Source organism: Balaenoptera musculus, chromosome 8 (genome assembly GCF_009873245.2).
Source record: "Balaenoptera musculus isolate JJ_BM4_2016_0621 chromosome 8, mBalMus1.pri.v3, whole genome shotgun sequence".
Lineage (NCBI taxonomy): Eukaryota > Metazoa > Chordata > Mammalia > Artiodactyla > Balaenopteridae > Balaenoptera > Balaenoptera musculus.
The window spans coordinates 82536851-82554568 of record NC_045792.1 but is presented as its reverse complement, the minus strand read 5'-3'; the positions used below and the strand labels follow the sequence as shown (position 1 = coordinate 82554568).

At 31.2% G+C, this 17718-nt stretch overlaps 1 protein-coding gene across 3 annotated transcripts in view; it reads right to left on the bottom strand.

Moving 5' to 3' along the window:
* The window catches only part of ELP4 (elongator acetyltransferase complex subunit 4), a 226676-nt gene that overhangs the window by 184549 nt on the left and 24409 nt on the right, over positions 1-17718 (bottom strand). For 2 of the 3 annotated variants that reach the window (XM_036860381.1, XM_036860383.1), the window contains exon 3: positions 12882-13003. In XM_036860381.1, coding sequence (XP_036716276.1) covers positions 12882-13003 — 122 coding nt within the window. The remainder of the gene's footprint in view (positions 1-12881; positions 13004-17718) is intronic. The other variant, XM_036860382.1, reaches the window with a different exon arrangement.

The window sequence follows — 17718 nt, the reverse complement described above, 5'->3', positions numbered from 1 at the left end:
AAAAAAAATCAAAACTGTCAAGCTGTTAAGAACAAGTCTCCATGAGGTCTATATTAATTTTATCAATTTTCCTCAATAGATCAACTTAGATACAGAATTTATGATTTTATAAATCAAAACCTAAGGGCTGTATTACACATTCCTTCAAAACAGTCTCTTTACTTCAAACTGACTTCTTAAGAAGAAAGCTTAAAATAAAAATACCATGTTTTTACTTATAGAGAGGCAAGAATGCACTGTTGGAATCTATTAATACTTTTATCCATAAAAATTGGAGTTTTCCTTTCTAGGTTTTTTTACAAAGTAAAGTTCTTATATTCAATGATGTCAATGTTTAATCCGGCTCTGACTGCACAACCAATAAAACTCATACTCAGAGAGATAATACAAGTTAAAGTGAAGAGAGCTACTAATTAGGTAACTACTATTGTTAAAAATGTGAACTTCTGTGTGTGTATATGTACTATGTATGTGTGTGTATACATACACACACGTATATGTGTATATATGTATATTTTTATATATATTATGTCCCTAGTTATAGAAAGAATAGTGAATGGCGAACAATGTCCTTATAATAGGACGTATCTTGATTACAAAACATTTTGTGAATTGTTTTAAAAAGTAGACTAAACTTTCCACTTACTCACTGGTATTAACAGGTTTAGTTATTAGTGAGATTATATGTAATAACTCCTTTTAGTAAATGTTTGCTGTATAAGGGTGTATATTAACCTGTTTTAAGAAAATATGACATATGAAAATCTACATTAAGCAAACAAGTTATGCAATAATAAGTTATAAAAGGATTCTTATGTTGGCAAAGAATTCCTACAAAATTCCTTTAAGTATTAAGTCTCTTAATTGAATATAAACTAAACTAATTTCTAAAAACCGATGTAACCAAAACATTTCTAAATATAATTATTTTAGAAGTTAAGAAAGTGACAATAATCTTATAATTATTTACTAAATCTTTACATTGTTGGAAAAGAAGTATTCTAAAGTTTCATGGATATCTATTGTCAAAGAAATCTCAATTAGGAATGAAATCAGGCATTACCTTCATTTAAGTGGTCCTGATCAGTTAAATTCCTAACTCAGGAGCACACAACAAGTGACCGGTTTTATTTGTTTGAGGTCATTTTTTTTTTTTTTTCCAGAATAAACCCAGCTTATGGAAAGTGTCACAAACAAAAATCCTTAGGATATTGTGGGGTACTAAATGAAACTGGATATCACTTTATTTTTATTAAATTTGAAAACTATTTTCTGTAGTGTATTTGGTGTTAGTAGAGTAGAACTCATTCTCTTTTTGCTCATTGACTACTGAGAAGTAGAGGTAACTGGGTAAAAGCATAAAATAGGTTTTCTTTAATTCTAAGCACCCTGTATGTTACAGTCTGTTTTAAGAGATGCAAGGTAAGAAGCTTCACTTCATAGTTTCAGATCTGTTTTCTACTTCCAATTTAAGTCTTCATTTTAATACTCTCTACCATGTTTCTGAAATCTAGCACAGACTTTCAGACTCACATGTATGCACACACAAACTGTAGTGAGAATATTTTACAAAAACAATAAGCACGTTTCAAATGCCTCTGATTTCGTTAATATACCATAATGTGAAAAGATGGATGTGAGGAACTAAGGCCCTTTTCTGCAACTGCCTGTCAGTTTCTGGTGAACAAAACTTAAATTAGAAAAGAAACACTGAAAGAATCATCCCAACACTAGCTGGAGAAATAGCCCTATATTTTGGGGGTTTTCAACAGTAGAGTTATCCTTTCGTACATAATAAATCTTCACAGACTGTCTATTTAATTTATGATCCTTGATAGCATACAGCCTTTCTCCTTCCAAGGTATCCTTTAATGTTTCATTAAATGGGACAACATGTTAATTTGGGAGGCTGATTTTCTTTTAGTTTGAATGGCTCTGGTTTTCAAATTTTGAAGTCATTTATCCACCCCCAAAAGGATTGAATACTTTCTCTTCTGAATACTTTTTCAGAAAAGTATTCAAAGAAAAATGAACCCTATTTCTAATATTCCCAATGCTGACTTTATATGGCTTCTTCTCCAAGAATGATAAAACTAATAATAGTTCTAAGATTTAAATATTTCTTTTGCCTATAGCAAAACCATCAAGTATTCACAACCATTCATTTTTTTATGGGTTCAAAATAAAATTTTTAAAGTAAATGTGAGGGCTGGAATATGTGTCTTAAGATTTAGAAAGCAAAACCCCAGATATTTCATTTTTAATTTGGAACTCCGGAATAAGGTAGGCAGGATATCATCCCTATCTTAATATGAAAGGCTAAGGAACTTGTGCAAGGCCCTGTAGCTAGTTAAGCAGCAACACAGAAATTAAAATCTAAGCTCAGATTCGAAGTATATTTCATCTTCTTAAGGATAAATATCCTATTACACAGTGTGGCATTTTGCTATATAACTCAGGCCACTTTACTGCATGCAAAATTCCTTTTTTTTGTTGACTGATGCACAAACATCAATGCCAAATGTGTGTTTATTTTAGTGTTATATCAAAAATTTCTCATTAGGTAGTGACAGAGAGGTGGGTTTATTTTCCTTTATATTTTTATCTTATCTTTCATTTCCTCGTTGGAAAATAAGGCACATACCATCTTTTAAAAGCTGGCTACAAATGTAGGTCACTGGAAACAGTACTGAGCTTTTGCATGTTTTTTCTTAGTCTTTTTAATTTGCCAAAGAAACTCTAACTGTGGCTGCCAGGGGAGAACTCAGAATTTTAAATAAGCTCTCACAAGTAGCTAGGGAGGGAAAAAAAGAGGGGAACCCTAGGGTCAAACAGCAAATTTCTGGCTCAACTAGCACTGAAAAGCTTATAGATAGCCTGATAATTTTCTGAACAAATAAAATGTTGACAAAGAAGTGAAGGGAACATATTCTGATTATAGCTCTGCCTTCAAAGACCTTTTAATATTTGTATTTATATTATGGACAAAAGATACACAGTGATAAAATAGTTTTGATAGGATGTACATTAAATATTATATAGGCTAGAAAAAGTAAAAATGTGTGGGAAAATGTGTAATGTATAAGGTGTTGAGTATGCATAAAGCTTGCAAAGTGGAACATAGAAGGGCCAGAAAATAATTTTTAATTATTTATAGCGTGTTGTATTACTTTTGTTCTGAATCATAAAACTACAACTTTGGAGATGAACATAATTTTTAAAATGTTCAATGATATATTTGGCCAACCAAGGGATGTTTCTTTAGCTTCATTTTTATAGCTGTTTCAATTTTTGTCACTGAAAAAAAAAACATGGGTTGGATCTGAGACATTTTTGTATTCTATGTACTCAGAAAGACCAGACTGCACTACAGTGTACTAAGAGCAAACTGAGCACTCACTAGATTTCTAATTCTTGTTCCATGATCAGTAAATAACAGATGGATGGCAAACAGACTTAATCTTGACACCAAACTGACAGAAGGAAAAGAAACCTTTTTAACAGTAACTCAAACTTTACATTGTTAGCAAATAATACTGCTTTATCTAACTCTAAATCAATATCTCTGATCTCAATTAAAACCAAGGAATCAAATAAAGGAAAAGATACAAGGTACAGTGAATAAGATCTTAACAAATGAGTTCAATATTTGGGTAAGAGGCTGATACTTTGGGATTTAAAATAATGCTTTCAAATTATTAAGATAAATGTAAATTGATACAGCCACTATGGAGAACAATATGGAGGTTCCTTAAAAAACTAAAAATAGAATTACCATATGACCCAGCAATCCCACTACTGGGCATATACCCAGAGAAAACCGTAATTCAAAAAGACACATGCACCCCAATGTTCATTGCAGCACTATTTACAATAGCCAGGTCATGGAAGCAACCTAAATGCCCATCAACAGACGAATGGATAAAGAAGTTGTGGTACATATGTACAATGCAATATTACTCAGCCATAAAAAGGAACGAAATTGAGTCATTTGTTGAGACGTGGATGGATCTAGAGACTGTCATACAGAGTGAAGTAAGTCAGAAAGAGAAAAACAAATATCGTATATTAATGCATGTATGTGGAACCTAGAAAAATGGTACAGATGAGCCAGTTTGCAGGGCAGAAGTTGAGACACGGATGTAGAGAATGGACATATGGACACCAAGGGGGGAAAACTGCGGTGGGGTGGGGATGGTGGTGTGCTGAATTGGGCGATTGGGATTGACATGTATACACTGATGTGTATAAAATTGATGCCTAATAAGAATCTGCAGTATAAAAAAACAAACAAAACAACTAATACTAAACTTTCATTGGGCTATTTGTATGGAAATATGTTAATATAAATGTTTCAGACATTACATGAAATTTCTAAAAATCTTATATTTGTATTTGTACGGAAATATGTATGGAAATATGTTAATATAAATGTTTCAGACATTACATGAAATTTCTAAAAATCTTATATGTTCTGGTATAATGTTATAAGTAATAATCCTAGTTACTACTTTAAAATGTATATCTCAGAAATAACTAATTTTCTTGTCAACTGCATTATTATGAACTTTCATCAAATCTTTAACCGTGGTCATTTTTAAGTCTTTTGTCATTTACAGACAGTTCTGGGTGTACTCTGATGATTTTGCAAATATGTTCCTATAAAAGGGTTTCATCTTCAAGAAATTCATGGAAAAGACTCTGACAAGTACAGGTTTCTGGTAACTGACTGTACTGCTGAACTGAATGAATAAGCATTTTCAGAACTCTAATGAAAAACTGATGAACTCATAAAAGTGCTAACAAAAGATCAAGATGAAAAAAAAAATTAATTACATGGGACTGAGTGAACTGATGAGGATGAGTATAATTTTTGTGACTTTCTGTCTGAATTAAAAAAAAAAAATCCCACAAGCACTCAGAGGCAAAGAATATACAAATCAATTTTCACTGCAAAGTAAAGGAGCTGTTGCAGTGGAGGATAAAAAAAAAAAAAATTATTAAGATACACTTTTAACTTTTACTTATGGATTTAAAGTCCGTGAAAAAGAATTCTGAAGATGTTAGACTAAATATTCATACTTCATTACTTTGTTACTGAGTATCTTATTACTATATTAATTCATCAAATATCATATGGTTTATTTTCAATGAATTGAAACTCATTCCATGACATAGATTATTGTAAAGTAATTCATTTTCAATATGAAAGATTTTCTCAATAGTAAATATGGGAAATTTCACCGTAATTGATTTTAAATTTGAACTATTTATTTACCAATATGTTTGATGTTAAAAAATATTATATGCTGTAAGCCTTTAATAAACATCAAGGTAGTTGGGACACCCCTGCTGGTAACCAGGTACCTATCCTGGGTACACACTAAAAAATACAACTTTGAAGCTCCTTAAAAGCATTCTAACTTCCCACTTTGTTCTAACTGTGGCTGATGTTAGACAGTGCATAGTGTATATAACAGATAAGTCAAAAAGTTAATGCAACAAGTCAAGAATTAACCCTTTGCTCTAGATATTAGATATCTCTTCCTGAATGAATATTACCTACCTGGCATGTCATCACTAAAAAATATTCAAATTAAGTTTTTGAAACTGACTTTAGCATATTATGAAACAGCATTTAAATTTACTTCTGAAATTTTACTTTCTTTAATTCTATATGTATTAACACATACCATCATATTGTTAAAAATTATGAAAAGGATATAAATAATAGAGAAATCTTAGCATTTTCAAGTTCTTAAGAAATGTTTGGGTGTGCATGTGTGTATATAATTTTTTATTTCATAAAAAAATCAGCTGATCTACTGATAAATGTTTATTTTAACATAAAAATGTAATTTTGCTATATTAGAAAACATTCCATAGAAAGTTTTCATAGAGAATACCCATCACTATATTTGAGATGATCAAGAAAATTCTTTTAGATAAAAAAGTTAACTGAAAAATACTTACCATATGTTTTTTTAAAAGCTTTAACAACATCATGTATATTGTTCTATAGGATTTTCTAAGGGGTGTAACTTTTCAGCGTTACATCTTAATGCTGACTTCCTGAAGCTCTGACTACAATAGGCATGAATGTTTTCAAAGGATGATGGATAAATTGCTGGGTGGTTATATAATATATTTTAGGCAGCTGATGGGCTTTTTATCCTTTACTTGTCTTTTAGTTATACACAGTTTTAAGATAATTATGGTCTATAAGATTGTCTTTTCCCTTTTCTTGTACCAGCAATATTTGCCTTGGTTATAGGTTCCAGAAATCTCCAATCATACATCATAAAATTAAAACTAAGCAATTATAGCATTTTCTCCCTACATTGTATCTCTAAACACTGTTAATGCCTTGGGTTTTGGTCACTCATTTTTGGGCTATTTGATACAAATAAGTTTTCAGTATAACTCTGAGCTGGGCACACTGAAATCGCAACTGAACATCATGTAGAAAATACATAATATCTATACCTACTCTTATAGGTGCAGAAATTCTACTTCTCTATATTAGTATTCAACATCTCACTTTAAACTTCAAAAGTATTTTGTTCATTTTTCTCAGAGATGTTAAAAACTTTGTCTATGTACTGGTATTATGAAGAATATACATAACTGAAATTTTTATCAGCCATAATTTTCTCATCCAGTCTGTTTTAAATGTGTGAACACTAAACATTAAACACATTGTATATATTAAAAACAATACTTTTTGTACTTCCTTATAGAAAAATGAGAATGGCATATTATTCTTTTAAGTCAAATATTGTTTTACTGTTACATATTAAACATGTAAGGAATATAAGATGATAAGATTAAGAATTTAAGAAACATTGCTTTCTTAACTGGCTGAATCCTTCTACATTCTCATTAGCCAGTAGCCTTGCATGGGATTCAAGCAATTCTCCAGTCACTTTGATCAACCTCAGGAAATTTTGCATCTTTGGCAAATTTTGAAATTGTTTGCATTATACTCAAGAATATTTAACATATGGCTAACAGGAACAGATCAACCCACAAATCTAATGATGAAGGGTGAAAAAATACACTAGTGTTACATGTGAGGGATGTGGGCAGAGGGGCAAAATTTTTAGGAGGGCAGCCCAAAATTTATAGGAGGGCTATTTTTATGTTTTGGCAAATTTGGTTTTCCAGTGCAACCTTGTAACTTCAGGGACTTAGATCCTGAGAATGTGCAAAACAAAGATCCTTGTATATGATCCAGGGACATTAACTATAATATGTAAAGAGCTCATACAGAGCAATGAGAAAAAAAATGGACAGAGACAAAAACCTACTATGAAAAACAAGAAAAATGCAGAAGGCTAACAACCATAGGGGAAAATATTCTGCTTTGCTGTAAACAAAGAAATGTGCAACAAAGCAGTATTTCCCCATCAAATGAACGTTTTTAAAATTATTTTTTAAAAAAAGAAAAGAAACATTACTGATGAGTGAAGATTCTATTAACTCAAAAACTAGATATATCTTCAGAGTAGAGGTGCATGAAATACAAGAACATAATCAAAATTGAAATAGTTTAAAAATGAATCACTAAATAAGTTTTTTAATGTAGGGAAATGTTATGTGTGCATGTTATTTAGCATATACAGCCTTTAACAATTTCATTACTCATCTATACAAGTGATTTTAGTTAAAAGTAAATAATGGCATTAAAATCAAAGAAGATAAATTTTTCCTGAGGATCACACACTCAAATTTATAATTAATTTAATATTTAACTTCACTGAGTACGTTATTGATAAATATTCAATTGTCATGTAAAACAAACTTGCTATTCAAATAAAAACAACTTGTTCTAGGCTACTCATTATAAATAGAAGAATGAGATAACTTTGAAAATGCAGCATCAAATCTGCAATGTTATATTAAGTAAATCTAATGCTTAAGACGATTAGGTTTTTGTGGAGTAATTATAATGTCTTTGATAATACATTCTAAGTGCACAAGAAAAAGTAAAATAGATCTGATGACACTAGAATACATTCTTCAGTTAAAAACACCTATGCTAGGCTAGAGCAAGAGAAACTTTTAAGACATTAAAAATAAATGGTCATACCATTTTAACATTTATTTCCCTTGAAATATAAGATGAATTTAAGTTCCAGGAGATTAATTAGCATGTTGTTATAAACTGCATCTCAGTAATAGTGAAAATTCAAATATGGGAAAGCCAAGTAAAATATCTGTCAACACTGAAACCAACAGTACTTCTTATAAAGAAAAAAATCCAGAGATATATCAATCAATGAGAATTTATTTCAAATAATCATCTTTAAAATATTATTTAACATAACAGAAAATTATCACTAATGGTTTCTTTTCTTCTAATAAGACAGTCTGCATTTACATGGAATGTGACATTACAGAGGAATAATTTTCATAAAAGAAATGTTAAGTCCAATATGCTGATTTAACTATTTTGCCTGAGATAACCTTCATTTAGATATTTTAAAGAGCAGCTGTAACTTAAAAGTTATTCCTACATTTTTGAAATCTAAACATAATATACTTTTTTTCATATTGATGTGAAATAAATGATAATTAGCATTATACTAACTAGAATAGATTAGTGTATATTGGGGATGACTAAATACAGGTTCACTGGGCTACATCAATATTTGAATTTAATCATATTGGGCATATGGTAGTCTAAACTTAGAAAAGCTGATCTGGATCAGGTAAGATGACTTGTTTCCACCCCTTTTAACTGTCAAAAACTGGGAGTCTTTAAACCTGGGTTAAATGAAGACTTTGAAAGAGGTACATGATCATGAGAGTTTTAAGGAAATCAATTCTTTGATCTTCAACTTTAACAAATACTCTAGTGAAAAATGACCTCTTAGAGAATGTGCCAGTGATAGAAGTGCAAGTTCCCCTTTTCCAATCCCCTTCCAAATCAACCTTTCTCACTTTATGAGTGAAAGGTTTACTTCTCATTGTCCCAGGAGTAAACATCTCTGCAGTACCAAACAAAAAGACAACTTAAAATATCTATTTGGTATAGAAAATGTGAATGTTCTAATGACTGGGGAAATTATCCTTTTTTCATTGTTTTCAGCAAAATTTTAGGTGGACCTAATAGACTAGACAAATAATTTAAAGTAATTTATGTTGACAGATACCGTGTGATTTCTTTTTGTGTATTACTCAGAAAAAGTGAAAAAATAATTTGAGGGATATTACAATAACACAACTCTATTTATTTAACTATGAACAGCTCACATCTGCAAAAGTGAAAAATATGAATAGAGTTGATGCTGAATCCCATCCCATTCTAGCAATATTCACGCAATATGTCCTAATGAAGCAATGTAGTGTGAACATTTTTATGTCTATTGATACACTGTATGCAACAATAATTGTAATGGCAACTGAAATAAGAAGAAATGTGTTTAACACTTAAAGTCTTTTGAGACAAAAAGTTTAAAATAAATTTAAATATGAAGTTACAGAAAAACTATCATAAGGTTATTAATAAAAATGTTGAACATAAAATGTACTACATTCTGACAAAACTCCATGAGGAGTGAGTGAAATAGAAAATATGAATTCAAGGAAAAAATGATTGATGTAAAATTTCCAGCTGTTAAAGAAGAGCTTGCTTATGTATATACTTCTAAAAATAATGGTACTGACATCAAATTGCTATTATTCAGATTGAGTTGGATACACTTATAAGACTGACGTAAAAGTCTTCAACTAAAAAAGGCAATATTTACAATAACATCTTTGCAACTAAATAATCTCATAATGAAAATTTTTACATAACTTAGTATACAAGAGGATACATAATTAAAAAAAATATTTTTAGAAGTATGAGCGCAAAAAAGGTAGGAAGATCACTGTACTTTACTATCTGGAAAACTGGCCAAGATATAGGATGTGAGTGATAATTGTTCAATGTAGGTTAATAAATAAATGTGAAATGCCTTCTTTGGTTTTAAATGTAATCTTTGTATTTTCAGTAAAATTGTATTAGTCAGAGTTCTCTAGAGAAATTGTATGAACAGGATGTGTGTCTGTGTGTGTGTGTATATACACACACACACATATACATAAATATATGTACACATATACATACATCTCCCTCTAATAAAATTTACTATAAGGAATTGGCTCATATGATTATGGAGGCTGACAGGTCCCCAGATATGCACAGCAAGCTAGCTGGAAACTCAGGAGAGCCGATGGTGTAGTTTTTGTCCAAACGGAAAACTAATGGTGTAATTCTAATCCAAAGGATAGCAGACTTGAGACTCAGGAAGAGCTGATGTTTCAGTTTGAATCCAAGGGCAAGAAAAAGTTGATGTCCAAGTTCAAAGGCAGTCCAGTAGGAAGAATTCTTTCTTATACGGGGGAGGGTTAGCCATTTTGTTCTATTTAGGCCTTCAACTGACTAGATGAGACCCACCCACATTAGAGAGGGCAATCTGCTTTACTCAGTCTACCAATTTAAATGTTAATTTCATCCCAAAATACCTTCACAGAAACACTCAGAATAATGTCTGATCAAATTTCTGGGCACCCTGTGGCTTGGTCAAATTGACACATAGAATTAACTTTCACAAGTCCACCCCTTGCTTACTTGGCACCCATACATATCTCCTTAAACCATACTTGGCTCCAGATGAAGACAATAACAAGGCTGTAATTCCACATTCCTAGCTCTGTCTCCTAAGATTGTCTTATCCTGGGTTCCTCCTCCCTGCACTATGGCCTGGACACTTTGCATGCAGGAGGCTAGGGAAGTTATAGGACTTACCTTGTTTATTTTGCATAACTCAGGAATCACTGTCCTTTATCGTGTGATGATCAAAGTTTTGAAGACAGTTGTTTCATATATTTTGTCCTGTTTTTTAGTTGTTTCAGGCATGATGACTAGTCTGGTCCTTATTAATCTATTTTGGTCATAAGGACAAATTTAATAAGAGTCTATGTTTTTTGACTCTAGTTTTATATTTTTCTACTACATTATAAAACTGCTCTATGAATAAAGGTTTGCAGAATCTAATTACTTGCATATATGACTAGCTATTTTAAGAAACACTGATGAAAAGATAATATTTCTTTTATAATTTCAAAATCCTTCACATAATCCAAAGAAGGACATGTAAAGTACACTGAAATTTTTTTAGTACTAACTTGTACAGATCAAGGTACCTAAGAAAAGCCTCAGGGATTAGTTTTCAAATAAAAAAATGTAGTTCTCTAAGGCAAGATGTGGAAGTATAGTATAGGCTTTAACATCAGTTACCTAGGTTGGAGGAGGGAAGAAGGAAAAATAAAACACTTTATTTAAAAAAGCATATATAGGCCTTCCTGCCTATGGCTTGGCGAACATTTCCTATATGGCTATAAAGATGTCTGATAAAAAATCTTAGGCTCGGTATGCTGTGGAATAGGCTGTGAAGAACCTATATAGCTTCTTTACAACAATGATTTTGGCCTTTACTCCACTGCTTCTAGCAAGCACAGTACTGTTCAGAAACTGACCAAAATGATTAAGGCCAGGGAAAAGGAACAAAAGAAAAAACAAAAACATCAAGAAAATATTACAAAAGATTAATAGCAGAAATAAGAATAAAGGAAAACAGGCTCTTCAACCAGAAGGAAATCATTTGGAAAATTATACAAAGGTTTTCTTTTTGGACTTTTTAAAATTTAATAAACAAAGTCTGACCCATATGAAAGAATCATGTTAGTTTTGACCTCAGTATTATAGTAATTTTTATGTGTGGGTGTAGATATTTGTTGGTATCTGTTGATAGTTATTGTAAATTAGTATTTATTATTCTACAAATTTTTTATAAATGACTTAGTCATTTTGCAAACTATACAGTGAAATGAAAACATCCTCTGAGAGAAAATGACTTTAGATTATGAATCTAATCAAATAATGGCTTAAAAGTGAGTTCCTGTTCTGTACAAAGAAATTAAGCATTCTAAAAGTCAGAATTGTCTTCTCTGAGGTGAAAAGTATGGTTTGGCATAAAAAAGATATACTATTTCAAGCACATATTTTAGTATTATTGCTTATTTCTTGGAAGGGAATACTTTCTGGCATTCTCAAACCAAAATAATTTTAATAAATGAGTACTTCTAATTTCTCTTTCTTCTGACTTACACCTTTGGAATACTGGTAATATAATATCTGACAATATTCTGCAGTTGTTTTTCTTTTTCTTTTTTTTTTTTTTAGAAATTCACGTTCTTTCTTTCTTTCTTTCTTTCTTTATGACTGTGTTGGGTCTTCGTTTCTGTGCGAGGGCTTTCTCTAGTTGTGGCAAGTGGGGACCACTCTTCATCGCGGTGCGCGGGCCTCTCACCATCGCGGCCTCTCTTGTTGCAGAGCACAGGCTCCAGACGCGCAGGCTCAGTAATTGTGGCTCACGGGTCCAGTTGCTCCGTGGCATGTGGGATCTTCCCAGACCAGGGCTCGAACCCGTGTCCCCTGCATTGGCAGGCAGATTCTCAACCACTGCGCCACCAGGGAAGCCCTGCAGTTGTTTTTCTTTACCCAGATTTTTTAATAGTTTATAAAGTGCTCAAATCATTACTTAATAGTAATTTTGTTTACTGTCAGTTTTAAATAGCTTATTAATATTTCCTCACTGTGACATAAATTTTAAGTTAAAAAAACTGTCCAAGAACTAATTTTAAAATGAGATTATATGTTCAAATAAATTTGATACTTCTCTTTAAGAGAAAAAAATACATGTGTGGTCCCATTAATGTATTTAAATATAGTTTGTACACATACAAATACATATCTTATTTACATATATATAAACAATATTTTTTTGTGAAATATTTAAAATGCAATATTGAATTAGTATACTCTATACCTGTAAAATGTCAGCAGGGTCTTCCTTTGCAGATGCAACTAACAAAGTATGTCCAGTGACAATTCCTTCTGCCAGGAAATACTTGAAGAGCAAAGGAGAATAAATATTATATTTATCCTCTTCTGTAAGAAAGAAAAAAATTATAGTCAGAATCCTACCATATACTAGGATATTTAGGTAGGATGTTTTTATATTCTTTTCTCCTTAAAACAAGTCTATGAGGCGGGGCAATAACTATGTCTCCCTAAGGTACAGTTAGATAGGCTAAAATACTTATCTAGATAGTCAATGGGAAGTAGGTACTTTTAATAGTCTTTCTGATTCCAAAATCATTCTCCATCTACTACACCACCTCTGATATCCATAAAATTTAGAAGGTTATGTATGATTATATTAAAAAATCAGAGATTTGGTTTTTTCCTTTACTAAGATTTTCTCAGGTACTGCACCTCTAAAATGGCCATATTCCCTACCAACCAGTTGTAAACTCACACCTCATTTCTTTCATGTCACAAGAATTAAACACTTAGTGTTAGATTTGTGGTTACCAGAGGTGGAGAGTAGGGGTAGGGGGAATTGGATGAAGGCAGTCAAAAGCTTCAAAATTCTAGTTATAAGATAAATAAGTACTGGGGATGTAACTTACAACATGATAAATAATATCAACACTGCTGTATGTTATATATGAAAATTGTTAAGAGAGTAAATCCTACGAGTTCTCATCACAAGGAAAAAAATTTTTTTCTTTTACTTTAATTTCGTATCTACATGAAATCATGAATGTCCACTAAACTTATTGTGCTAATCATTTCATGATGTATTAAGTCTAATGATTGTGCTGTACACCTTAAACTTATACAGTGCTGTATGTCAATTATATCTCAATAAAACTGAAAGAAAAAATAGCCCATTTAAGGATGAAATTATACCAATCTTACAAGTAATCTTTCAGAAAAAAGGAAAAATTGGAAAGAAATATTTCAGAACTCATTTTATAATGCCATAATTACTCTGATACCAAAACTAGGCCAAGACATCACAGGGAAAGAAAGTTACAGACTAATATGCCTCATGAACATTTATGAAAATAATTTCTAAAATATCCAACCAAAACTCATTAGTATATAAGAAAGAATAATATGATATACTATGATTAAGTGGGGTTTATCACAGAAATGCCAAGTTGGTTTTTTATTTTAAAAATCACTGTACAATGATGACATATTAAAAAAGTAAAACCATATGATCATTTCAATAGACACAAAAAAAATTTGACAAAATTCAACAGTAATTCATAATACAAACTCCTGGCAAATTAGGAATAAAATGAAACCTCTGCAACCTGATAAATGGTATCTATAATAAACTTACAGGTAACAGAATGATAAGATGGAATGCTTTCTTCCTGTCATTAGGAACAAAGAAAGTATATCCACTCTCACCACTTGTAATCAATATTGCTCAGAAGGTCTGAAGCATATAATAAACCATGAAAAAGAAATGAAAGGCATACAGATTGGAAAAGATGACATAAAACAGTCTTTATTTGCAAACATTATCACATATGTAGGAAATCTTAAGCAATCTACCAAAAAGCTAGTAGGACTAACAAGCCAAGGCTATCAGGGTTGTAGCATGTAAAGTCAATACATAAAAATCACTGTACCTCTACAAACTAGTAACAAACATTAGAAACTAAAATTTTATAAATTCAACTTTAATTGATTCCAAAAACATGAAATATTTTGAATGAATTTAACAAAATATGTGCATGAACTAGCTCCGATTTGAAAAGTATAAAACATTCTGAAAGTATAAAAAAACCTAAATAAATGGAGTGATATATCATGGTCATGGGATGGAAGACTCAAATCTTTCCAAATTAATCTATACATTTAATGGAATGTCAATGTAAGCCCCAGTAAGCTTTTTAGAGAAACTGACAAGCTAATTCTAAATTTACATAGAAATCCAAAGGTCCTAGGTAACCAAATGAATTTGAAAAAGAACACAGTTGGAGGACATACCATCTGATTTTAAGACTTATTATAAAGCTGCAACAATCCAGGCAATATAGATTTGACCAAAGGCTATAAATTTAGATCAATGTAAAAGAATAGAGAGACCAGAAATAAACCCACATAACCGATTCTTGACAAAGGTGGAGAAATAATTCTTTTTCAACAAATGGTCCTGGAATAACTGGATACCCATATGCAAAAAACAACAAAAACCTCAATCTTACCTCATACTACACTCAATCAAAAAACAAAAAAAATTTGCAGCGGGGGGAAGAGGGATAAATTAGGAGTTTGGGATTAACAGATACACACTACTATATATAAAATAGATAAACAACAAGGACCTACTGTATAGCACAGGAAACTATATTCAATATCTTGTAATAACCTATAATGGAAAAGAATCTGAAAAAGTATGTATACATATATATATCTGAATCACTTTGCTGTACAACTGAAACTAACACAACATTGAAAATCAACTATACTTCAATTGGAAAAAAAAAGCAAAAACAAGCAAACAAGAAAATTTCAATCTTATCTCATACTACTACTCAAATATTATGCTGAAATGAATCACAAAACTAAATATAGAAGGTGAAACAATAAAATTATTAGAAAAAAACAGGGAAAAATTTTGTAACCTTGGAGTAGACAAATATTTCTTAAATAAGACAGGAAAGCATGTGCCACAATAGAAAAAAAATGGATAACTTGAAGTGCATAAAAATTTTAAATATTTTCTTTTGAAAAGACACAAATAAGAAGATGAAAAGGCAAGCTACAGAGAGAAAATACTTGCAATACATATATCTTGGACAGTTTTTTTTGTAACAGACAAAAACCTGGAAATAACTTAAATGTCCATCAACCAGTGAATGGAGAAACAAATGGTACATTCATAAATGAAATAATACTCAACAACAAAATAAACGGACTACTGATATATATAATAAACGGACTACTGATATATAACGACATAGATGAATCTCAAAAACACTAAGCTAAGTGAAAAAAGCCAGACACAAAAAGTGTGTATGGTAAGATTGCCTTCATGTGGTATTCTAAAGAAAGCAGAGCTAAACTCTAGTGATAGAAAGATGTTAGGTGCTTGGGGGCCAGGAAACATTTTGGGCATGAGGATGTTTGGGGGTGATGATGGAAATGTTTTATATCTTGATTGTTGTGGTGATTACATGAGTATATACATTTGTAAAAACTCACTAAAATATATACTTAAAATGGGTCTATTTTATTGTATGTAAATTATAATTCAGTAAAGGTGGTTTATGAAAACAATTTCCTATGGCGTAACTAAAATACCATGTGGTAGTTTGTATGTAAACCTTTTCAGCACACAATATTAGAGCAAATCCAAGATCAAAAGTATAGTAGATTTACATGAAGATTAATTTTATATATTAAAGAACATAGCCAGTTCTTTAACACTATCTACCACAAAGTTAAAATCTATAAGTCTAAAAGACACAAAATGGGCTTGATTAGGATTTAGGAGCATTTTATGAAAGTTTTTGTGCGCAAAGAAAAAGAAAAATGCTTTCAACACCTCCGCATGGTTTACAGTCAACAGATGGAAAAGCCAGCAGAGACAAGTGGATGAGATGACCAGCACTGCCTATGGATCATTACAGCTATGTCACTGGAAAAAATACTCATTTTATATAACTAAGAATTTGTCTCTGTTAAACTTTAGAAATAGAAAGTCATGTTTAAAAAAAGAATTGATTTTATCTTAAATAATTACTATTAAATCAGCTTACAAAAGCAACCATACAAACCAAGGTCATTATAAATCAATGATGTAAGAAACAAATCTGATAGTAAAAATTTTAACTTCTGAGGTTGATATTTTTACAACATGGAAAATTTTAATTTTTAGAAATTCACCTGCCATCCATCACACACATAGAATTATTGCTAAAATTTGTTGTATTTCCTTTTAGCACTTTTTCTGTAGATATTTTCTCATATGGTTACAATTATTATTTTCCATGTGAGTACCTCATCCATTTTTTTCTGTTTTTATATATATATATTTTTTTTCAATTAATTTTTATTGGAGTATAGTTGCTTTACAATGTTGTGTTAGTTCCTACTGTACAGCAAAGTGAATCAGCTATACATATATCCCCTCTTTTTTGGATTTCCTTCCAGTTTAGTATTTTATTGAAGTAGAGCTGATTTACAATGTTGTATTAATTTCTGCTGTACAGCAAAGTGATTCAGTTATACATATATACATTCTTTTTAAAATTCTTTTCCATTATGGCTTATCACAGGATATTGAATATAGTTCCCTGTGCTATACAGTAGGATGGTTACAATTATTACTGAATTTTGTATCCAACTTTTTTCTCTTAATCTCACATGAGTCACAGTCTTGTAACTATGATGTTTAAGAGTGCATAATACTCCAGTAAATTTATGTACCATAATTTACAATACTTAGTCATTCCCCCACTATGGACTTTTCATGCCACTTTCAGGCTTTTGTTACTATTAAATACAGAAGCACGAAAGTGCCTCAACTCCCACATGTCCAAGGCAGAACTCAGAAACTCATTATTTTCTACCATCAAATGTGGTCCTCCTTCTGTTTTTAGAAAATTAGGATTTATTCTTAATACCTCTTCCTGCCCCCCCTCACCAATACACCCTTCTCCCCATGCCTAAAATCCTGTTAAATTTATTTTCAAAGTATTTTTGGAATTGTTCACTTCGCTCCACGACAATGTCTCTCCCCTAGCTTTGCTACCAACAACTCTTTCCTAGATGATTGCAATTTCCTCTTACTT